Raw genomic sequence first — 25344 nt, forward strand, 5'->3', positions numbered from 1 at the left:
TACTATATAGAGCCTTAGGGTTTCACAGTTTGGAATTTTATGGAGTCATGATGCCTCCCACAGGCCATTATGATGTACTGCATCGCTCTTATCTAGATAGATGGCTGTACAAATGGAACACTTTCAAATACAGTGGCACTTAATGCAGGTTTATTTGTACAAATACATAAATGCAATGCTTTACTGGTAAACAATCAAATGGTAATGAATCATTATTAAAAAAAACACAAAAAGAAAACACTGGGTCTTTCAGTATACAAGTTCAAATGACTATAAATCCCTGGTTCATTCATGCCAGTATACAAGTTAAAATTACTTTACATAAATCCCTGGTTCATTCATACTAATATACTGTACAGGTTAAAAACTATTTCTTGTATTAATCGTATTCACACTACAGGCTCACAAGGTACATATTCCATAACTACAACATTAGGCAGCGTTCACAGACTCATTCGAAAATCATTACAAAACAGCACGTATCCCTCCCTCCCCCCCACACACACACACACCCCTCCCCCCACACACACCCTGTCCCACCCAGAGGTCCGTCTCACTCACACATTGGTCGTCTCCGCCCTCAGCGGCGCCCTCTGTGGGCGAGAAGACGCGGCCTGCCGTCTCTCCGCCTCGTGGTGGCGCTTCATGTCCCGGAGATAGCGCCGCACGCCGCGCACCGTCTGGAAGGTGAGCACGGTGCCGGCGGCGTACAGGATGGCCGTGATGAGGCCGAACATGGCCACGGCCGCGTCCGCGCCGCTCACATCGCAGTTCATCCACGTGTAGCCGTTGCGCGCGTAGAGCCGCTCGCGCCGCTGGCACACGTCCGTGGCGTTGACCCGGGTGATGAAGTGCAGGTAGAGCCCCACGGCCACCACGTACACCACGGCCCCCACCGCCTGGAACACCAGCGCGCCGACCAGCACCTTCTGGGACGTCAGGTGGGGCAGCTTGTTCCCGGAGACCACGAACAGCAGGGAGAGGACGCCGAAGGTGAGGCTGAAGGCGATGCCCCCATAGATGCCCGGCGCCCTCATCTGGCTGTACTGCATGTCCAGGTCGCGCACCGTCTGCAGCTCCGTGCCCTGCATGTTGAAGTTGCTGTTGATGCTGATGCCGCCCAGGCCCCCCATGGCGGAGAGGCCCGACGTCACCATCTGGGCCGCCACCACGCAGACCAGCACCAGGGCGTTGGTCAGGACGGAGATGATCAGGACGATGCCTGGGAGAGAAGACGACACCCAGAAAAAATAAATAACGCACATCCTCCGTTCCTTGGTGCTGAGCCCAACTGTAAAAACAGTAGTACATAGAACAAAGCGGGGCTCGCAACTCACTTTTGATGCTCCAAGGTGTTTTAATTGACAACACCACCACACACAAAAAAATTATTTAATTTACTGGAATCATTTAATCTAAATGGTAAAATGGTAAATGGCTGCATTTATATAGCAGCTTTTATCCAAAGCGCTTTACAATTTGTTCCTCACATTTTACCCATTCACTCACACATTCACACAGCGATGGCGGAGGAAACCATGCAAGGTGCACACCTGCACATCGGGAGCAATTCGGGGTTAAGTGTCTTGCTCAAGGACACTTTGACACGCTGCCTGGGAGGAGCGGGAATCAAACTGGGAACCTCCGGATTACCAGACGACTGCTCTACCTCCTGAGCCACTGTTGCCCCCATCCAACTAGATTCTAGAATCTAGTTCTAGAATCGTGCGATGGGGATGGGAAATAAAACTACAAACCTCCATACTGTCTTTTACTGTTATGCACTTTGCTACGAAGGAATCTACCATGCCTATATTACTACCTACTATGCTAATATGTCTATACTGCTACGCACTCAAGACTAGCAGTGTAGCACTCAAGTTCGACACTTTTTTTTATCCACTTTTTCTCCTTATTTTCTATTTTTTCTCCCATCCCAATTTTCGTATTATCCAATTCTCCCCTCCCCTGTCTTGAACGTTGCTAGACTATGCCTCCCACTGGTCGGCTGTAGTGAGGATAGAAGCCTTGCATCACGTGTCCCCTCCGGTACACGAGGAGGCAGCCTGTCGCATCTTTTCACCGCAGCAGCTCGAACTCTGTGGCGAGGAGTAACGCGTGGGAGGCTCACGCTGACCCCGCTACTTCCTGTTTCCGCCGCACCGGCGTCACCCAACCGACCTGTAGGAGTCGCTGTCCACAACGTCCAATCCCCACCCACCGGCTTTCCCACCCTCTAACACTGCCAATTGTGTTAGTATGATGGCCGGCCAAGCCGGTAGCAACGCAGAGAGCTGGGCTCGATACCAGCGTATCCTGTGTTAGTGGCGAGCGCCTTGCCCACTGCGCCACCCCAAGTTTGAGACTGTTTGACGAACAATGTCACTTACCCTTAGCTGCCAGAGTTGTACCCTTCCTGCTGACTTGTACAGAACGTGTAAGTTGCTTCTGGATAAAAGTATCCGCTAAATTATGAAATGTAAATGGATGCAGCCCTGTTGTCGTGGACAAGACACTGCTATAATGTGGTTTGTCTCAGTGGTGAAAGAGAAGCCTTTTTCCAAACAGTTCTATGATGTCACCTGCCTGTCCTGGTCTATTGAGTGAATTCAAGAAGTACATTTTCTATCAAGATGCAAATCTTGAAAGATATTTCACATTTCAACCTACTGAGAAATAAATGAAATGGGGGCAACAAGGCTCAGGAGGTAGAGCAGGCGTCTGGTAATCGAAAGTGTGCCCGGGCAGTGTGTCAAAGTGTCCTTGAGCAAGACACTTAACCCCTAATGCTCCCGATGAGCAGGTTGGCACCTTTTGCATGGTTGCCTCCGCCGTCTGTGTGTGAATGTGAGGAACAAATTGTAAAGCGCTTTGGATAAAAGCTGTTATATAAATGCACCATTTGAGCACTGTTAAACTGCACTAGGGATCTTTGTGTTAGAATTTATAGAACAGCAAGTGCATTGACCCGATCGCTGAATCACACACACACAAACAGCAACAGACATGTGTGCTGTTCCACAAGTCCCCTTTTGAGGTCATTAACGTTCCAAAAGTAATCAAATCTATTGCCACATTGTGTAGAGAAGTGGTAACAAGAACATGTCATTAACCTATTAGCCTTAGATGACAGGCTATCAGTTCTCTCTCTAATCACCTGCTCTGCTACGGCTTCAAGAGAGAACTCCACTCTACATACAAAGAGAACCGGTTAGGCGAGTGTTAGTGGGGGCGTGAGCAGGGGGGGAGGGGTATTGCCGAGAGGGGAACTGAAACCCGTCTTGTGACACAAATTATTTAGTTTCCAATAGGAATGATTTTATTTTACTTCCACCCAGTATCGCATTATACGGAAGCCCTAAGAGGCCGTACATTCATGAATTGTATTTGCTCCGTTTTCCCGTGATAACTAGTTAATTTAATTTGTTTTCTCGTGAGAATTTTCTCGAGATCTCGAGAAAACGAAACAATAGTCTATATATTAAATCACTGCAGGAAACATCATTCAGTGTCGCAATATCAGAGGAGCAGGTAGCCCTGTTTGTGACTATGATGCACGCGGTGCATCACAGTCACGAAAGGGGCTAAGCAGGAGGATATTGATCACCGCGTCACACTTCAATCAAGGCCTGACACAGGCTGAAATAGCTTTATGCCTTGCTGTTACAGATTATATATATACACATTAATGTGCCTCAAAGTGCAATCAAAGTGAGCTCTCAAAAAGCACCTGGCTACGGGAGGCTGCAATGCGAAACTGGCCCCCGTATGTCCAAACCCCTCCCACCCCCTCCTAATGTACAGTTTCTGTTAGGATCTCTGTTTAACAGTACTGTATATTTGCATATCTTGTATGTCGCAAATGTAACAGTACTGTGTATACCTGTATGTCATGTACCCCCCTGAAATAAATTAATCCGATTTAATTTGTTTTCTCGTGATAACACGATAATTATCTCGTTATCACAGGAAAACGGAGCAAATAAAATGTATGAATGTACGGCCTCTTAGGGCTTCCGTAGCATTATCCACAGAGGTCTTGTTTTTTTCTCTCTTCCACGACACATACATTGTGTATCTGGGCGCTTCTCGACCTTTTCCGTGTCATGGATCCTCAAATTAAAAAACGTATTAGGTTGCAGACCCTCGCTTGATAGGATTTTGTCTCAGGATCCCCCATCTGAGAGGATTTTGGTTTTGTTAGATGTGATTAAGGTCAGATCTTTATACTGTAGGTGGGGAGATAACAGCGGACCGGGTAAGACTTAGGATCATAATTTCCACTTGTGTATTTTCTCATTGGCCTTAATTTATGAGAATGAAATAATAGTGAGATCATTAAACTTCCCCCAGAGTCCACATTGAGAACCACTGGTCCAGCTGAACTCAATGAATGACTCAACCAAGACCAGTGAATGTTAAAGTCACTCAGCAAGTCGAGACCCTGCCTAGGAGGACCCTGGGTGGATACACTGCATTGCAGAGATTCCACATCCCTGACCGGGCAAGCAGGGGACCTTCTCAACGACACTACCAGGGGCCAACACTGAGAGCCAATCAAACAGGTCCAGCAGGACCAGGGAATCGGTTGTGTTATTAAAAAAAGGGAAGAGTAGCCTACAGTACATGCTACTACAGGTACATGCAGCTGTTGTGTTCCATGACTTACCTCTCCTGGAGCACACATTAGTGCATGAGCCATGCTGGCGTTCCTCCTCCCGTGGGACCTCCCGCACATGTTTGGGAGGGGGGGTGGTGTCTCTTGAGTAGTATGGGGGCTGAGAGGATGACCTGACGGAGAGAAAAAGAGTGGGATTGATTGATAACTTTTATTAACAGATTGCAGAATGGGTACAGTACAGTACAACTCAATACACACAATTGTTAAGGGGATGCAGATCAGAGAAAGACTTTCGTCTTGTTTACGTCAGGGTCCCCCATTTTCAATTCATCATGACATTTCTGACATACTTACACGACATACAGATATAAAAGTCGAATCTAATCTAATCTAATCATGACATTTCTGACATACAGATATACAGTACTGTTACATTTGTGACATACAAGATATGCAAATATACAGTACTGGGGGGGGGGGGGGGTACATAATACCACTGAACTGGCATGTGTTGGTATCTATTCTCAGCAGGAGCCAAACCTATGTCCAGCAATCCATTTTCCCATTCATCCATAGCATCACACAGCAGAGAAGAGCGTCTGGCTTCTAACGACGTCATTGATTGACAAACCTGTCGCTGCTGGAGGGCGGTCGTCTCTCATCATTGGGGTCCCGTCGGTCCCGTCTGTGTTCCCGGTGATCCCGGTGATCCCCGTTTCTCTCCCGGTGTCTGTCGCGGTTCGTTCGGGGCGGGTTGCTCATAACTACGCGGGGAAACTGCTCGGCAACTAACAGCCCAGCAACAAGAATGAACTTTGAAATGTTTCTTAAAGTAAGTTTCTGGCCAAAAGAAAGTAAGCTGGCAGACAGAGAAACATAAACACGATATTCTCTTACACAACTTTTCAAAACAGATCGATAGCTTGTTGTTGTTACAAATAGTGAAATCAAGGGAAACTTACTGTCAAGACGATGGCCCCCAAGTGAATTTTTAGTCCGAGAATAAAGTCATTATTTTTGGTCGACATACATAGGTGTTCTTCACTACTGCGAGTCCAACACGCCTTGTGTCTCAGGTAGCAGCTCCACCCATCGGGAGGCGGAAGTCGGGGTGCGTTTCAGGTGTGCGCCATATTCTATAATAATAATAATAACAATAATAATAACGTTACTGCACCATTCATACAGATTGGTACAAAAGGATAACAAAAATTAAGAAAACAATTATAAACACTCGTAAAATAAGGATGGAAATGATAATACATTAAAATGATAAAAAGTGTAATAAAACAATTAGATAAGAATACAAATACAAAATGAGATAAGATAGCAAAATAAGAAAACAGTAGACAATAACAAAACGACAAATAAAATTATAATAACTAGACTGAAAAATAATATAGTTAAAATAATAGAAATAGATAAATTTATTAGACAGAGTAAACAATAAGAACAAATACAATTATTAAAAAAAGAAAAGATGAGACTAGTGCGCGCTTCTATACTGACCAACAGAGTCCTTGGATTCGGACCAAGATGTGTCTGAATTGTCCGCTTTGTCTGATCTCAAGAGCTGCGAAAGAAGCCTCTGTAACTTGGGGCGTTGCATGGGACAGAGGGCCTTCGTTGCTGTGTATTGTTGTGCGTGTGTACCCTTAGGAATGTTGCTTATGTGGTCGTTTCTGGGTGGCTGAATTTTAATGAACCCCCGATTTATGACATTGACCCCCGTGGGGTTTTCTCAAATGGCTTGTATTCACAACAATATTACTCTTTGTATGATAGATTACCTCATGGTCTGATGGCCTACTTACTACATGAATATCACCTATTGTGTGTTCACATGACATGTATATACCATGAAGACAGATCGATAGGTTAATATCTTTCAATGTCCACACATTTATTTTGGAGGACATGAATGAGTGATTGTTTGGCCCTGCATCTCTGCACAATATAGTTATTATGGGAATACTTGTGGTCATTGGAGGTTTCAAGTGTTTCACTGTGTAAATGTTAATAAACCTAATCCCATTGCTGCATTGTACCTCACCTACTCTCTTTTTTTTTTTTTTTTTTTTTTTTTTTTAACTCTGTACAGTATAATTGTATATTGATTGACTGAACACTTGTTTACGTACTCTTGACTTTGTCTATTTTATACTTTTTTTAATCTATTTTATCTAGCACTCTTAGGAGCCCATACAAAAAAAGCATTTAATGGAAAAATATTCTGTATTTTACTATGACTACTATTAAAGAAACTTGAAAAAACAACTCTGAATTGAATGACTGTGTCCACTAGGTGGCAGCAGTCATAAATAGATTTAACTTTGCGACAGCAAAGCACTTCCGGTCTGAAACACACTGCACTGTTTAACAACAACATGACAGCGGCCACTCTCAGGTGACATACAGATCAGATATTCAACTAATATTCGCTCTATCTTTCGTGTTTCTGGGCGGATTTATATTTGTTTTTGTTGTAACAGCTGGGCTGTCAGAGTGGCAAACTATGTGGTACCATCCGACGTTGGCTCTCAGTCGCGGTGGGCTGAAGGGTTTGCGGTATCTGTGTAATAATAATAATATCACTGTGCTGCCCTTATCATCCCACTGTGGTTCTTCACGGGCTGTCGGCTATATCCAGGGCCAGAGCCCCGAGCCCCGCATCCGGGAGTACTTCTACTACATTGACCATCAAGGACAGGTGAATGATTACATCCAAGTTCATCTCGCAAGTTGCCATAGTGCGTTATTATCAAGGATCTCCTAACACGAGTTCACTTCTTGTTCACTTCCAGCTGTTCCTTGATGACACTAAAGTGAAGAACTTTGTCACCTGCTTCAAAGGTAAAGCTGGGGTTATATATACACACACACACACGCACACACACACATCTCTGTTAGGATCTATGGGTATGAATTGAAAATGGGGGACCCTGATGTAAACAAGACAAACGTCTTTGGTCTGCATCCCCTTAACAATTGTGTGTATTGAGCTGTACTGTACCCATTCTGCAATCTGTTAAAGTTTTCATTCATTCATTATTACTGTATATTTGCATATCGTATATGTTACAGCGGCACAGTGGTGTAGTGGTTAACACTGTCGCCTCACAGCAAGAAGGTCCAGGGTTCGATTCCCGCTTGGGGACCAGGTTTCCATGATGCCAGTTACCCAGGTGGGGTATCTCCCAGGCCTTTCTGTGTGGAGTTTGCATGTTCTCCCCGTGCTCGCAAGGGTTTCCCCCCGATAAGATAAACCCAATGGAAAAACATGCACAACAACAAGATTGCTAACGCTGTGGCGTCCTTGACGAAGACGGACAGGAGCACTTGGATTGGTCCCCTGGCGCGGCTCACGTTGACGCCTGTCTGCTCCCGGCTGCCCTTGGGGGGGAAGGACGACGGGATGGGTTAATCGCAGATACGAATTGCATGCATGCATCGCATGTGTGCCAATTGATGACCTCGGAGCAGGTCCTAAATTATAAATTATTATAATTATAGTCACAAATGTAACAGTACTATATACCTGTATGTCATGCATGTATGTCCCTATGCCATAAATGTCATGATGTCTTGTATGTCATTAATGTTACTATGAATTGAAAATGGGGGACCCTGATGTAAACAAGACAAACATCTTTCTCTGGTCTGCAACCCCTTAACAATGTGTATTGAGCCGTACTGTATTGTACCCATTCTGCAATCTGTTAAATAAAGTTCTCATTCATTCATTCACAGCCACGTTTTCATTTAATGTGTGGGCATTTAATTAATTCCCTCACCCTAACCTACCCCCCTTACCCTAACATACCCTGGGCCCTTACCCTAATGTACCCCCTTACTCTAAACCTAAAATAGCTGCTTCCTTGTGGGGTCAGACCAAAAGCTTGCTTTCTTTCCAAGGATAGGAAAACAATGTCTTGTAAACAGAGTCGATCTCAGGCAGATTAAACGACAACAATGCACTGAATATAGCTAGATATCGCCTGGGACACAAATCTGCATCACCACCTGATTTTTATTAAATCATATATGTGAATGACATGAAGTCAGCCTATTGAAGATATAATGTTGTTTGCAATGTTTGCTGGAGCCACTTCATCCACAACAGCGTACCCCGGTCAGAGCGGACACAAGAGTCAAGGGAACAGTCCTTTTGTATTTTTATTTTAGGATTCTGTTGTTGAGTGATCTCTCAAACTGGGCCCTATTCCCCGTACCTGGTTCAACTAAGTCTATCAAAAGTCCCATTATCCAGATTCAATTAACCTGATGTTTGAATCCGCGCTTTCCCTGTTCCTCGAAGGTGGATTCAGTCTTGTTCATTCGAACCAGACTTTATGCTCAGGATAAGTGCGCGCGGCCGCCTCAGCTGAAAAGACAGCAGGTGTCGATCGCAGAAATCCTGATTTTCTAACGGCATTGATTGATTGATTGATTTAAAACTTTATTAACATATTGCAGAATGGGTACAATACATACGGCTCAATAGCCTCGCCGACAGGTTAAATGCATAATCTATAGGCTAATGTTAAATCCCTCATTACCCCAATCAATCAGATTATATTTCTTTAAATGTGCCTGATGGCAGTAGGCTTAAATAATGGAATGAATAATGGAATGAGATCTATTGCTAGCGAAAATAATTAGGGATGCACGATAATTATCGGGCCGATAATTATCGGGCCGATATCAGCAATTATGACGTCATCCCGATAAACCCGATAACGTTATTGATAGCTCCGATAACATATAATAAATTTTTTGGTTAAAAGAAATCCGGTGTGGGTGGATTTGGATGAAGGGCGCTTGTTTTTATTATAGCCTCCTCCCGTTTTGCCAGTACTGTGGTAAAACTGATAGCGTGTGGTTTAGGAACAGGGAGTTTTTCACAAATCCAGCGCTCCCTTTCTTGGCTGTGACGTAGTCACGTTACATTCGGAGACAGACAGTCGATCTGCCAATTATGTCCCACGGCTTGCACCCACCTCTTCTTCTTACCACCAATCAGAAGCTCTCGTTCGTTTATTTACCTCCGGATTGTCAGCCATTACTCTACTCGGAGCTAACGTTATCTCCCCGCCAGCCACATTGACAAGTACCAGCGCTTATACATTACTGGCAAATGTCTTGTTGCACTTGTGGCAACGAGCGTTGTCAGCATCGACTTTAGTAAAATAGACCCATACTTTTGAATGTTTCGTTCTGTCCGCCATTATGAGAGCAGAGCTGTCTGTACTTGGCAGCGCAGCACCAGTGTGTGTGTGTGTGTGTGTGTGTGTGTGTGGGAGGGGAAGAGAGGAGAGAGCACAGCACAGCCCGCTCCCCGCGCAGGCAGAGACACAGAGGCAGGAGAGATATAGACAACGGCCAACAAGATTAGTTTGCGACGTTTAAATTCCTAAAAAAAAACATCCATAATTTCTCGAGTACCGATAGCAGTACCGATGACGTCGGAGCTTATAAATACTAAAAAAAAAAAAAAATTGATAAAAAAAAATATATATATATATATATATAGTTAAAAAAAATATTATAATACAATAAATATCGGTTATTGGTATCGGCTTGAGGAGCATAAAGTTATCGGTATCGGTGTCAAAAAATCAATATCGTGCATCCCTAAAAATAATTAGTTAAACTCTTTCAGAATAAGTAGATACAAACAAGCCCAAAGAGTATCTAATTGATAAGAATTAATAGATGCTTATGAGGATATCTGCACTGTATGCGCTCGGCTTAGGTAACATGTACTTTATATATAATACAATTTTCAAGGCGCGACCCCCGAAATAACAGAGGCTTGGAGCCGGCTATACAGTTTCACTATTAATCAGGTTTTAATCTGTTTCGGACATAATCCATATGCATTGAATTGATTAACCTTTGGTTTATACCAGTGATGCATGTTCATCATCAGATAACAGTGCTTGAACAGATAAATGCATTTTCTCAAATGCATTAATGTGACGTCAACGGCTCATTCAATTGCTCAAATCCGTCAAACGGCGCATCTCAGACATTTTAATCCCAGTTACAATATCACAATAACGTGTGAGTGATGATACAATTCAACAATCCTCAGATTCCTCGTAATTCATAATCCACAAAGACCACAATCCACGCATAGACACTTCAATTTTATGCTTGAATGAAACACAATCCGGGCGCTCCGTTAAGCAAATCTACAGCGGAGAATATATGAAACTAATCAGAGCCAAACGGCCGATAGGTTTCATTCATTAAAAATATCCCTGCGGGATTCACATTTGCAATACGCCGTTATTAAAATAACCACATGCAGTGTGTATCGCGACTCCGAGCGCCGTATATGACGCGCATTATTTTATTTAGGACAAAGTAAATCTATAGGCTGAATATGATTTATTATCAGCATTTAGGTCTATTCTTTTACATTTCAAACGCCCCCTCTAGGAAAACGAAGCACAAAAACATAATTTAGAATGGTATAATGCAGATCTACACTGTGGTAATTATTTCAGGAAGCGAGCTGGCACTTCTTTGCGAGGGTGTGGCCATGGTTCATCCAGCTAACTGAACTAAACCCTGCTCCGGACCAGGTTCAAACTTTCTGATCTGTTACCATGGCGATTTAGAAAATCCGACGTCGGGGAACAGAAATGTCTGGCTTAAGTCAAGCTATGCTGAAAATTATCCGGCTAACTCAGTTAGCCAGGTACGGGGAATAGGGCCCTGGTGGTGTTTCAGAGTGGTTTTCTGTAACACATAAACAGAAACAAGAAATTATAATACATAATTAGCAATACATAATTAGCAGAGGTAAAGGTCATATGCATCAAGTTTCAAGTTTCTTTAATAGTTGTCATACAGAAGTACAGAATACTTTTGTACAAAATGCTTCTTACTGTTGCGCTCCAGAGACTGTGCAAGACAAGATAAGTATGAAATAAAATAACATAGTAAAATTAGAAGTAAAAAAATTAGGTCACAGTGTTCAGTTTAGACATATGTACAATGTTCGATGCAGAATAGACGTAGTTACCATACAATATACAATACTGTGCAGTGTACTAATATACAATACTATATAGTGCAAGGCAGAAATGGAGAAATGGGACGAGGTGCAATTTAGGTACAATTCACAGTAGGTGTACGAGTTGTAGTGCAAATCCTTTATCAATAAATATAAAGTGTAAGTGTGTTTGTGTGATCTAAAGTGTGGAGAGTGGGTGCTGCAGTGTGTTGTTTGTTTGAGTGAGTGTGGGTGTGTGTGCTGTGTGCATTTTGTTGCATAGTGATTATTGTTCGTTTAGCGATTATTGTTCGTTTAGCAGCCTGATGGCCTGGGGATAGAAGCTTCTTCTGAGTCTTTCTGTGCTCGCCTTAAGACTCCGGTATCGCTTGCCTGACCGCAGCAGTTCAAAGAGGCAGTTGTTCGGGTGGCTCGAGTCCTTAATAATTCTCTTAGCCTTCCCCTTGCACCGCTTGTTGTAAATGTTCTGGAGGGTGGGAAGCCCCCCTCCAATTGTGCGTTCGGCTGAACGTGTCACTCTTTGTAGTCTGCTACGGTCTTGTGCAGTGCTATTCCCAAACCAGGAGGTGATGTTGCCGGTCAGGATGCTCTCTATTGTACATGAGTAGAAGTTCCTAAGGATCTTCTGACTGACTTGGAACTTCCTTAGGCGCCTGAGGAAGTAGAGGCGTTGTCGTGCCTTCTTCACAACACTGTCAATGTGTGTGGTCCATGTCAAGTCCTCGGATATGTGGGCTCCGAGGTACTTGAAACTGTTCACTCTCTCAACCGGTGCCCCGTCGATGCTGAGGGGGCTGTAGTCCTTGACCCCCGACCTCCTGAAGTCCACAATCATCTCTTTTGTTTTGCTGACGTTCAGGGAGAGGCAGTTCTCCTGACACCACTGTGACAGGTTCTCTACCTCTTCCAGGTAGGCCCTTTCGTCGTTGGCAGAGATCAGGCCCACCACTACTGTGTCATCAGCAAATTTGATGATGGTGTTGTTGTTCCGCTGTGCTACGCAGTCATGTGTGTACAGGGAGTAGAGGAGGGGGCTCAGAACACAGCCCTGGGGGGCCCCTATGTTGAGCGTGATGGATGAGGAGGTGCAGTTGCCGGCTCTTACCACCTGGGGTCTGCCCGTCAGGAAGTCCAAGACCCACTGGCAGAGGTCATAGTTCAAGCCCAGGTCCCTGAGCTTGGCTATGAGTTTGGAGGGGACTATGGTATTGAATGCTGAGCTGTAGTCGATGAACAGCATTCTCACATAGTTCCCCTGCCTCTTGTCCAGGTGTGATGCTGCTGTGTGCAGCACATGGGCTATGGCGTCCTCCGTGGACCTGTTGGGGCTATATGCAAATTGCAGAGGGTCCAGGTTGATGGGGAGGGAGGAACAGATGTAGCCCTTCACTAGCTTCTCAAAGCACTTCATGGCTATGGAGGTGAGGGCTACAGGGCGGTAGTCGTTGAGGCAAGCGGGCGTAGATTTTTTGGGTACAGGGATGATGGTGGACTTCTTCAGACAGGTGGGGATGACAGCCTGTTCCAAGGACAGGTTGAAGATGTCAGTGAATACCGGGGCCAGTTGGTCGGCACAGACTTTTAGGACACGGCCGGGGATGCCGTCCGGTCCTGCTGCCTTCCTGATATTCACTTTTTTAAAGATCCGTCTCACCTCATGCTCTGTTACCCTGAACACTGAGTCTCCATCAGCAGACCCCCCCCCCCATTGCCGTGGTTTGTGGGCTGGTGTTGTTATTCACAGCCTCAAACCTCGCATAGAAGGAATTGAGATTCATGCACTATCCACTGCCTGCATTAGGCCGCTAGGTGACCCATATGCACGACCACGGCTAGTTGCTACCCCGTGCCATGCCCGGCCCATGCGGCCAACCGAGCCAGCGCCAGTGCTGACATGCCAATGGAAATACCATATAGCATAGCCAGCTGGCTAGCACTAGCTCAATTAGCGGCCCGGACCAAACACAACACAAAGCAGCAAACCCCAAGCCATAATCATACACATGAATCACAGCACCCCAACAACACACAATGCAGGCTACATATGACATTTACCTAGCATAAACCACAGGCATTACATTTTGGAAGCTGGTGATTACTTACTTCCTCAAGGACGCACTCTCAGTCTGCAAATGGAAACACAGGTGCTGGCAATTCACCACCTGTATTTAATTAACAGACTAAGGTCCCTTGGGCTGTCTGGAGAGATGCCTGACTAGGAACAAGAATACCCTGGGCTGTCCAAAGTAATGCCTGAATTGAAATAATAATACACAGTATGAAAAATAGTGGGGAATTTACAACAGCCGCCCCCAGAATAGCATAGCTATTATGTAAACGACTAAAATTCCCTAAGTGGCTACTGAGGTCTCTGATTGTCGCCATCATTTGCCACAGTCGGGTCGGTAGCGTAGGACACTTGTGGCAGGGAGGCGTCCCGCCGCCCCATCAGCAACCTGTTTGGTGTCACAGGGTCCAGATCCGCGATGTCTGACAACACATACTGGTGGCTTAAGGGGCCGCAAACGGGCAGGAGGTAAGTCTGCCATCATTGGAACCACCGGCTTCCACCTCCACTTCCTACATCCTGTGCAGGTCCTCTGATGAGGCTTGATGGCCCGTCTTCTCCACAGGACCCAGTACTGGTGCCTGATCTCTGCGAAGACCCTATCGGGCCCTGGGTGGAGTAGGCGGGCATCTACATCCTCGATGAGTTTAGTCACGGCATGGCCAGGATCGAGAACTATGGGGTGGATGTCAGTGGAACAGGAGGTGTCCTTGTGACAAGAGCATCCACCAGCTCGGACGCACTTAAGTTCCTCTGGGAAGCAATCCGCCTGGCTGGTCTTCAGCAGGAAGATGTCTGTGTTGTGCAGGTCAGGTTGCGGTAAATAGGAGTCGGCCGCCGCCCCGTGATGGGTGAACCATGACTCATCAGACTTATTCACCTCTTCTTTACCCAGCTTGGTAACTCCTCCGTCGATGAGATTTTGGATCTCTGCTCCATAGATGTTAGCCATAGCTGGATCTTCTACCCGTTGTCGCTCTGTGCTACGGAGCATTGGCCTAACTGCTTCGGCAGCGGCTTTCAGTGGTGGCGTGTCCTTTACGCGGAGCAGAGGCGTGGTGTACCGGAATGTGTCACCAACCTTCACCCTCTCGATGCATGCTTCCAGGATGCCCACAGCCTCGTGGTCCAGACAGGACCTTACTGCTAGCTTTTCACTTCGGAATGGAAGCACATCAAGCTGCCGGAGATGTTCGACGTGTTGATCGAAGGCCTCCGGTGCAGGCTTGAGAGATGTAAAGTAGCATGAGATATGAGATCATCTGGGCCTTGGAGTGCCCAGCCGAGCGCTGTGTGAACGGCTGCGGGTCCACCTTTGGGGCCGAATCTGATGGGTTCTCTGGGTGTGATCAGGTGGGTGCAATCTGCACCAATTAGCAGTAGTGGATGCACTCTACCAAAGTCCTGCAGCTGGAGCCCCCGTAAGTGGCGATAGCGCTTCTGAAGTGCAGTCACAGGGTAACTCTGCTCCGACGGGGCTAGTCGACCCGCTGTGAAGGCACCCTTCACCAGGTACTGTTCAGAAGGATGAGTCAGGGAGGCCACATGAAAGTCTACCGACTTGCCAGTGAGGCGAACCACGTCTTGGCAGCTGGCAGTATTATCGTGCGTTCAGCTCCATCATCTAGGATCGCATAAGTGTGCAGTGACTTGCTCCCATTAGTAATAATGATTGGCACCACCTTAAGGTACACCTTTCCTCCTTGTTTGGAGTTGGAGAGTGAGGCACCATCCTTTGGTGTGATGAGGTAGGCACGGGGACCCGGCTTGGCGATGGCATGGAGAACTCTGAGGTGGACCTCCTGGCACTCACTGCATGCTTTCCTCAAGGTGCAGGCATCTTGCTCATGGCTGGTACGACCGCAATTACGACAACGTTTGCCATTTGCTATCCACTTCTCAACCTTTCCCGGCGAGCATTGGACAATGTCTGGACACTGCGATAGGTAGTGCTCGGCACTTCTACAGAAGAGACACATCCTCTTGAACTTCTGCTTCTTGGCTTCTGATTGAGATGTCTCAACAGGCTGGTGGCTGTCTTGTTTAGGCTTGGCGGAGCCGTAATAAACCGAGAAAGGCTGGTTGCAAGGTCTGGGTGGGGGAACTTGCTTGTCTCTGTTAGAGAACTGTGTCCCTTCCATCCGATGGTGCTGTGCCATTCTCTCTGACAGTCTTTGAGCTTCGGCCTTTACCCTGAGCCAGTCTGTGAGGTCTCGAAGGTTGTACGGGTTTAGGCTAGTCGTGTTGAGGCGACCTTGAGCCAGTAGGTGCTCCACAAAGCCGTCCCTCACTTGCATAGGGAGCTTACTAAGGAGCCGGTCCACATGGCCGGTCGACCTGACTTCCATCCCGTTAGGTCCTTCCAGCGATGTCAGCATTCCCACTAGCAAGTCGATGCTAAGGGCGAAGCTCTGGAAGGCTTTGGTATCCCCTGCTTTGAGATCAGGAGCGTTCAGTAGTGCGGCAATCTCGCTTTGTGCAAGCTGATATGGCTGTCCATATTGCCGCTGCAAGGCCTGCATGGCGGCGGTGTAGGGTTGCGCATAATGCCTGCAGGACTGGGCTAACAGCTTAGCCTCATCTAGAACCAGCTGCTCCATAAGTACACGGTACTTGTAGTGCTCAGAAAGTTCAGTGTGGGCATCGAGTAGGTGGTCCAGCGTCATCTTAAGGTCTGTGAACTCTCTCTCGCTGTCATGGACCAGTTTAGGTACAGGGACTGGCTGCCTGGGAGGCTGGAGAGCGTATGGATCCTGTAGTGCTGTATACTGGGGCTGATGGACATACTGGACCGGTGGAACTGCTACATGATAATAGGGTGCTGGACCGGGTGTTGGATGCACCAGCTGATGGGCTGGCTGAGTCGATGGAGCAGGCTGAGGCTGATACACTGGTTGTGGATGGTGGCTCAGTTGGTGCGGCAATGCTTGGTACACTTGCTGAGCAGTGATGATTGGTGGATGCTGATATGCCCTCGCTGCTGCAACAGCGGTTGTGTATGGTGAACATGCCGCTGTCCAGGAGGGTAGTTGATGGGTAGACTGCTGAGGTGCACCTGCTGTATGTTGGCCCACTGGCTGGAGAGCAGTTGCAGTGGGTAACCGTTGTGCAGGGTAGAGCGCTGTTGCAGTCTGGAGTTGATAGTTAGGCTGCGCAGGCGTAGCTGTGGTATATTGATACGCTTGATATGCAGATCTCATCGGAGTAAACTCATACCGGGTCTGTGCGGCCGCTGGTGTGCTGCCATGCCTGCTCCCCACAATTGATGACACAGGCTGGTTTGACCGGTAGGTAGGCTGGTAACTTGGTACCGTTGGCATTTGCTGGCCCACGTGACCCACTGCTTGCATCACCTGGAAGTCGGACTGTGGCATGACCAGACTCATCGCGGTGGGGGCTGGGGGCCTCGGAGCTGCCCCGAACAGCGGTGCAAAGGTTACTGTCGGCGGTAGAGACTGAGTCGACATGTAGGCTTGCTGCCTTTGGCCCGGTGGGCCCGAGCGCAGTGTGGAGCTGGTCACCTGTAGCTGCAAACTCTGTCTGCAGGCTGAGTGACCACAGCTGCTGTGCAGTGGCACCTTCGCTGTCATCTGGTAGAGGCGGTGCAGTATTAGGCATGAGGGACTGTGGTAAGCTAACCAGATAGCCTTGCCGGTGTGCTGGAAGCTGTCGCAGCCTTCCTCCTCGTTTTCCATTTGCATCTGCTGCTGTGCTCTGCGTGTCCATGGCACTGTTGTGGGTGAAGTTCTCCGGCTAGAAGGACCAATATTGAAGATATAATGTGGTTTGCAATGTTTGCTGGAGCCACTTCATCCACAACAGCGTACCCCGGTCAGAGAGCGGACACAAGAGTCAAGAGAACAGTCCTTTTGTATTTGTATTCTGTTGAGAGTGATCTCTCAAACTGGTGGTGTTTCAGAGTGGTTTTCTGTAACGCATAAACAGAAACAAGAAATTATAATGCCTGAATGGAAATAATAATACACAGTATGAAAAATAGTGGGGAATTTACAACACAGCCTGTAACTGTAATATATTTATTTTTGTGGATGATGCTGCTCTCCTGGTCTCCCATCAGGATAAAGGGGAGGTAGAAGGAGCACTCAGCCGTGAGCTACTAAAGATCAGTCACTGGCTGGTTGATAATAGGCTATCCCTTCACCTAGGGAAGACTGAAGCTATCCTCTTTGGTTCCGCCATTAGATTGAGGAGGTCTCCTGGGTTTAGGATAGTGGTGGGAGACATGGAGGTCTCAGCCAGAGAGGAGGTCACCTACTTGGACTGTGTTCTGGACAACACCCTATCAGGAGAGAGCATGGCACAAAGGGTAGCCACTAAGATCAACCAGAGAGTAAAATTCCTCACTAGGATTTCAACGTATGGAAACAGGTCAGCAATGGAAATCCTAGCGGGGCCCTGGTTCAATGCCAATTTGATTATGCATGTTCCTCCTGGTACATAACAAATAACAAACTCAGCAAGACCGACGGCTTCTCAGTTACAGTGGGTGACAATATTGTCACAAGGAAAGATGAAATTACCTACCTGGGTTCCATCCTAGAGGCTAATCTCTCCTGTGACAAAATGGCATCCAATGTAATAAAAAAAGTCAACCAACGAACTCGATTCTTGTACCGGATCTCCTCTCTGGTAAACAAGAATACCCTGAAGACTCTGGCAGGAGCACTCATTCAAGGGTACTACGACTATGCTTGCACCTCATGGTACCAAAGCACCTCAAAGGCGCTAAAAACAAAATGACAAACATCTCAAAACAAACTGGTCAGACTACTGCTTGACCTTACTCCTAGAACCCACCTCACCCCTGCCCACTTTGACAACCTAGGATGGCTTAGAGTAGACGACAGAGTACAGCAACTTGCAATGGGCCTGGTCTACAAGATACACTACATGACCAAGGTACCCATGTACATGTCAAAATACTTCCCAAAGGTCAGTGAATACCACAATCACAACACCAGAGGGAGCGCCACAAATCATGTTAAACCCAGATTCGGCTGAAATAAGGGACTAAACACGTTTCGAAATTATGCCACATCAATGTGGAACGCCCTACCCAAAGCTGTAAAGGAATGTGGATCACTACCCACTTTCAAAACCACTCTCAAGGGACACCTACGGGAGACTGCAATTCAAAACTGGCCCCTGTAAATGTCCTAACCCAACCCCCTCCAATGTACAGTCATTTACCTAGTATGGTTTTGTCAATAGTCCAATGTACAATTTTGCTTGTTTGTACAGTGTCTCCCCCCCCCCCCCTCAATGTACAGTTTTGCTTGTTTATACAGTGTTTCCCCCCCCCCCCCCCCCAACCACCTCCAATGTAAATTACCCAGTATGGTTGTCAATATCCCAATGTACCCAACCCCCCCCCACACAACCCCACCCAACCTCCTCCAATGTACAGTTTCTACGTCAAATGTATATACTCCCTTTTCTTGACTCCTTCTGTATCACAAACAGTACTGTATTTGCAAATCTGGTATGTCATAAATGTATAGATGTAGCAGTACTGACTATCTGTATGTCATGTATGTCATATATGTCCTGATGAATTGAAAATGGGGGACCCTGATGTAAACAAGACGAAAATCTTTCTCTGGTCTGCATCCCCTTAACAATTGTGTGTATTGAGCTGTACTGTATTGTACCCATTCTGCAATCTGTTAATAAAGTTTTCAATCAATCAATCAATCACACCAGCATCACAGTGTCACTGAAGAATAGGCTGCAGTGCAGACCGCACAAAATAAATGAATTAGACTCATTTTACAGTTGCATCCCAGGACTCGCCTACTACAGTCTCATTTCGACAGCCTCAAGTGGCTCAGAGTAGATGAGTGAGTAACTCAAATCAAACTCAGCATAGTCCACAGGATAGTAAGTAATGTTGTTCCAAACTACCTCAGAAACTACTTCACCAAGGTCAGTGACGTACATGGTCACGGCACTAGAGGGAGCCCTACAGATCTGGTCCCAGTATAATGCAATAGATGCATTGGTCAGAATTAATTCCTGTACTCTGCAGCAGTAGATTGGAATAGGCTACCAGCAGACATTAAGTTAATTAGCCCCTATTCCTCTTTTAAAATCAAAGTCAAGAGCTGAATCAGGAGAAGCAGAACCTGGGTTTAATAATTTTTTATTTATCTTAGTTGATTTTATTTAATTTTAATGTATTTTATTAGGTTTTGAGGGGTATATTTTTAATATATTAATTGTCTTATTTTTTATACTGTATATTTATCTCCCTATGTTTACCTCCCACCTGCGTGGTGGGCACACCCACAGGCTCTGACAAGTGCATGTTGTATCATTCACTCATACTAGTCTCATACACCTACACACATCCAGGCATACACTCACCAGTGCATATAACTCACAGACATCTGAAGGACCGCAATGGAAATAAGCTGTAAGCTTTCTTGCGTTTTTATCCTTTTGATAATGGTAAGCCTATACTTGTATATATGTTCAATATCAATAAAGATCTCTCTATCTATCTATCTATCTATCTATCTATTAGGGGTGTAACGATGCATCGATTAATAGAAATGCATCGATTCTAATGTGACGATTCAACTGCATAGATTTGAAAATGTTAGAATCGATTATAATCGAAATTAATTATTATTATTATTTTTTTGTGTATTGTTTTTATTGACCTATAGTCCATTCATGCTGAGTGAATCAGTTCCCCCAGCCACATTTGTGTATTCAAATTTCTTGGGGGAATTAACTGATAGAAAATTATCGAAAATGAATCTAAACGAATCGTGGTCAAATGATAATAATAATAATCTAACCCTAACTAACCTTACTGTCATGCACTTGTCCTAATAAACTAACCTACACTGTAGCACGCAACACTTTGATGAACATTGTTACTCAGCTGATAGAGTTGTACCCTTCCTGATGACTTGTCGTACAGAACTTAAATAGAACAGGTAAATAAAGTAAAATTACTGGGCATAATAATTGATAGCCAGCTGTCATGGGCAGAACACATTGATACCATAGTGAAGAAGATGGGGAGTGGTATCTCCATGGTGAGGAAATGTCTTTCTTATGTCCCTACATATATTGTGGGACAGGTGGCGAAATCTTTAATTTTATGTCACCTAGATTATTGTGCACCAGTATGGTCCTCTGCATCCAAAGGTCAACTAAAGAAATTGCAAACGGCCCAGAACAGAGCTGCAAGGTTAGTCTTACATTGTTCCATGAGAACAAACACCATCACTATGCACCGGCAACTCTCATGGTTAACGGTAGAGAATAGGCTGGTTTTCAACACAGTAAAAATTTTCAGGAACACTGTCTTTTCGTCTCAACCTGTTTTCTTATACAAACAAATTGTCAGATGCAGTCAGGTTCATTCTTATTTTACTAGGTCAGCTGATGATGGACAGATTATGTTACCACGTCCAAAATCAAATGCTTTAAAGAGGACTGTTGTTTATCGTGCCATCAATCATTGGAATAACTGCCCACTGAACATAAGTAAATTGAATAGTAAAGTGTCTTTCAAATACCACCTGAGAATGCACTACTTAAATATGTGAGCAAAATATTCTGATGTTGATAATGATGTCTACAATGTTTTACTGTTTTTAGATTATCATTGTTAATTGTGATTGTCATATGTATCTCATGTTGTTATGTTTTGTGTTTTCTGTTGTCTTTCTGTGTGGACCCCAGGAAGACTAGCTCGCCACTTAGGTGACACTGACAGCTAATGGGGATTCTTTTAAACAATAAATGTAAATGTAAAATGAAGAGATTTCATGATGCATCGAATCGTTGCTTGAATATATCTATCTATCCATCTATCCATCTATCCATCTATCCATCTATCCATCTATCCATCTATCCATCTATCCATCTATCCATCTATCCATCTATCCATCTATCCATCTATCCAACTATCCAACTATCCAACTATCCAACTATCCAACTAACCAACTAACCAACTAACCAACTAACTAACTAACTAACTAACTAACTAACTAAGCCCTATTTTCAGAAAATCCGTCTAAAATACATACCTAAGTAATGGAAGATCGCTCCACTTCTACAAGGTCCATTTTCATGTTCTTGGTATCTAGGGACATCTATTGATCTCAGGGAATGTATCCCCAGTGTCAGAAATATTGTGTCTGTTACTAGGCTTGAGTAAATTGTGATGAAACAAAGGAGAATATAAATTATGATTTTTCTTTTTTTTTGTCTGTGAATAACACCATACTAAAAATTACCAGACATGAAAACCTGCCACTGAGCTCATTCAGCACCTTCTTGAGATCACGTGTACAAAGAATCTAAGCAAATGAATAAAGGGAAGATGATTAACTACTTGAGCTGACTGCGTAACCTCAAGTCACGTGCCTTGTATTACGGTAAACAGTGGTTGTACTCCATCTGCACATGGCAAACTGGTCACATGGCCAATTTCCACATAGAAAACACTGTCAAAGGGCCATTTCACCCAAAATAAACATATTTCCCTCCTTATCCGGAGTGCTATCTTATCTATCCAGATAGTTTTGGTGTGATTTGCTTTATTTTTATTTTTTTTATTTTTATTTTCTTTAATATCTGCCACAGCGATGCCTGTCACTCCCAATACATGAATTTCTCATTCATTATTATGGGGTAGTTCGGTAGAAAATAGTTCCTACAAGAAACTGCTCACAACAATTATTTTTATTTTTGGTGAAATGCAACTTTAAGTTGGTATAGTAAGACCTCCAAAAAGACCAAAACAGGAAAGGGGTTAGTAAAAGGTGTTTCATAATCAGCTGACATGGAATACTTCTCTCCAAGAGGGTGGGTTAAGTTCAACTTTCATACCGTTCTATGACAGGCCTACTCAATATATCCACATTGAATCATCAACTCAATCATTGACATTAGGATGGGTCGGGACATGATTAATTTAGTCCAGGCCACCATTATTCCTATGAGCTATAAGTTATATAATATATATATATATATATATTTGTACCTGGGGTTGACTTAGGATAGAGTGAGTCTATTATACCAGGGTGGGCTATACATATGACCATAGTAATATTGTTGATGGCTATGCAGTGCAGATCAGACCTTTATCTTTTATCTTTTTTTTTTGTATATATATATAGACTAAATTTGTATTGTTATATTTTATTGTTATTATCCTGCCTGTACCTCCCCTCTCCTGTTGCTGCTATGACACCCCAATGTCCCCACAGGGACCAATAAAGATCCATCCTATCTTGTGTGATTAATCTCATTCTGTCTCTATATGTTGGAATGAAGGTTTAGCCTGGTCCAACAACACTGTCCTCCTCTCCCAGATACTGAGAGCTTAGGAAGGATGTGAAATAAAGTAAACGTTGCATCCCTCATTGCACTAGTACTTCTAACAAATGCTAACATGAGGCTTGAGGTCATTAACATTCCAAAAGTAATCAAATCTATTGCCGCATTGTGTAGAGAAGTGGTAACAAGAACATGTCATTAACCTATTAGCCTTTACATGACAGGCTATTGGCTCTCTCTCTAATCACCTGATGTGATCCTGCACATGACCTGGTGCTGCTAACTTATCGCAACAAACAGTGAGGTGAAAACATTTTGGTTAGCCGTAAAGAACAGGTCTAAAAATATATATAAATCCCGAACCTTCACTTTATGTGTTCATGAACCGTAGCTAATGGCTTCTGTGTTTTGTACAGTATTCATATCCGACCTGTTAAGCTGTCAGTCTGGTCTGGTATTTGTTAAAATAAGTGGTCTACATATTAAAATAATTGTTCTACATCTGACAGCCGTCACTGATATAGATCGTCTGGTCAGTAACATGGGTCTTCCAGTCGCTCTGCTCTGCAGTAAACGTTTTCTGGTATCCTATTATTCCCACTTCATCCAGTTTTAAGCAAATGTGTCCTTGAAACAAGTAAAATAATCTTACCAGTGCAGTAAGCAAATTTGGCTTGGCAAGATTTCTTGAAACAAGTACAAATATCTAGGGTTCTCTTTTCTGATTGGATAAAGTGGAACGGGATACCAGATGTATTTTGTGTTTACCGCAGAGTGGAGGGACTGGGAGACCCATGTTACTGACCAAACACTCTATATCAGTGATGGCTGTTGAAATGTAGAGCTATTTAACACTTATTTTAACAAATAAATACCACTTACAGCACCTTTTTAATACAGCCTCACATAGCTGAGTTTTGCAACAACTATGCGCCTCTCTTTTGTCAGATAAAAAGTTCCTGGTCTTCTTCTTCAACCGGCTGCGTGCCAACCAGAGCGGACGGTACCTGGAGGACTTCCCCTTCCTGTCTCTGTGCGGGAGGGAGAGGAACTTCATCCGCTGCGACGACCGGCCCCTCGTCTTCACCCACCTGCTGCGGGAAGGAGCCAGCGGGGGAGCAGGAGCCAGTGAGGGAGGAGGAGGAGCCAATGGGGGAGGAGGAGCCAGTGAGGGAGGAGGAGGAGCCAGTGCGGGAGGAGGGGCTGACGGGGGAGGAGGAGCCAGTGGTGGAGGAGGAGCCAGCGAGGGAGGAGGAGCCCCAGAGCTGCTGTCTTACTGCTGGGGTGGCGACGAGCTGTCGGTGCCGTTCTGTCCGGAAGCCCTCTACATGCACCCCGCCAGCGGGCGCGTCTACCACCCCTGCTCTGAGCGCACTGGGGGCGTCGGCCTGGTGAGGTCGGCCCTCGCCATCGAACTCAGCAACTTCTTCCTTTACCCGCCAGGGCAGGGCCAATCGGGACAGCCGGTGCACTTCCTGTGGGCGGGGGGGAAACACACGCTGACCAATGAGCTGGCGAGGTGGTTCCCCAAGGAGGAGGAGGAGGACGGCACAGGGGAGGGAGGGGTGGGCTGATGGTGTGTGCAGAAGATACAGGGATACCTGTCGAAGCTAAATCCCTCTGAAGGTCTCTAATGAAAGGGAGCGAAGACATCCCTAGTGTTAAGTTACGGAGGCACCGATAACCTGACCCTTACCGAACAGAATGGACTTAAGACTATTTGTCTGGTCGTTGGACAAAAATGTACAAGATAATAATACATTTTTCTCCGTTAGAGGAATCTAACATACTTCTGTCAAATATGCAACAACAGCCGCAAATAAATCTAGTCTCTTTTTAGTATCGGACATGTTTTGATGTGGCTCTTGGTTGACTATAGGATTTTTTTATCGGGGGGGAAATCCTATTATCAATATCGATATCAATATTATCGTTTATCATATCAGAAACCTATTGTGATGGAATGGTAAGATACAGTGATATTGTTGCACATTATATCACTGTATGATGACAACCGAATATGAACTCAAATTTCTCTCGACATGAAATGTTATATATTTGAGGATGCTATTTGAAAATAACAGAGTTTTGTTCTGATAGCACATTTGACATTATCACAACGTTCAACGCGGTGAACAGCAATTAGATTATTTATCTTGGTAGAATTTTCCAAAGGAAGGCAATACTGCGAAACAACATCCATCTAATTCAGTAGAGCCTCGGGTGAACGTCTAGACTCTAAATTGTCAGTGAATCCTGACATCCAGACTTGGCAATACTGAGTGAAAATCCTAGGGGTGATAT

General features: G+C 45.0%; 2 protein-coding genes across 3 annotated transcripts; one reads left to right on the top strand and one right to left on the bottom strand.

Moving 5' to 3' along the window:
* Positions 1 to 539: 539 nt before the first annotated feature.
* Positions 540 to 5706, bottom strand: LOC311223045 (MARVEL domain-containing protein 3). 2 transcript variants are annotated; one of them, XM_084307742.1, is made up of 4 exons: positions 5584 to 5706; positions 5253 to 5409; positions 4670 to 4791; positions 540 to 1222 (listed from the first exon to the last, which is right to left on the bottom strand). In XM_084307742.1, exons 2-4 carry the CDS (start codon positions 5381 to 5383, stop codon positions 558 to 560), a joined length of 918 nt encoding a protein of 305 aa, XP_084163868.1. In that variant the 5' UTR covers positions 5384 to 5409; positions 5584 to 5706; the 3' UTR covers positions 540 to 557. The 2 variants fall into 2 exon arrangements, with proteins under 2 accessions (XP_084163868.1, XP_084163867.1); XM_084307741.1 differs by having other exon boundaries at positions 5253 to 5674.
* A 1295-nt stretch (positions 5707 to 7001) lies between these two features.
* Positions 7002 to 24614, top strand: cUnh8orf82 (chromosome Un C8orf82 homolog; the record flags this gene model as incomplete). Its single annotated transcript, XM_084308373.1, has 4 exons — positions 7002 to 7028; positions 7272 to 7331; positions 7426 to 7474; positions 23989 to 24614. Coding segments are annotated over 4 exons (762 nt in total), but the record flags the coding sequence as incomplete, so codon positions are not given.
* Between the last annotated feature and the right edge of the window lie 730 nt (positions 24615 to 25344).

The sequence above is a fragment of the Notolepis coatsorum genome (assembly GCF_963971535.1).
Source record: "Notolepis coatsorum genome assembly, chromosome: 2".
NCBI lineage: Eukaryota > Metazoa > Chordata > Actinopteri > Aulopiformes > Paralepididae > Notolepis > Notolepis coatsorum.

Coding starts and splice junctions, on each gene's coding strand:
- LOC311223045 (XM_084307742.1), bottom strand. CDS start 5,383: ATGAGCAACCCGCCCCGAACGAACCGCGACAGACACCGGGAGAGAAAC. Junction 4,792..5,252: donor CCGCCCTCCAGCAGCGACAG/GTTTGTCAATCA, acceptor TCTCTCCGTCAG/GTCATCCTCTCAGCCCCCAT. Junction 1,223..4,669: donor TAATGTGTGCTCCAGGAGAG/GTAAGTCATGGA, acceptor CTTCTCTCCCAG/GCATCGTCCTGATCATCTCC.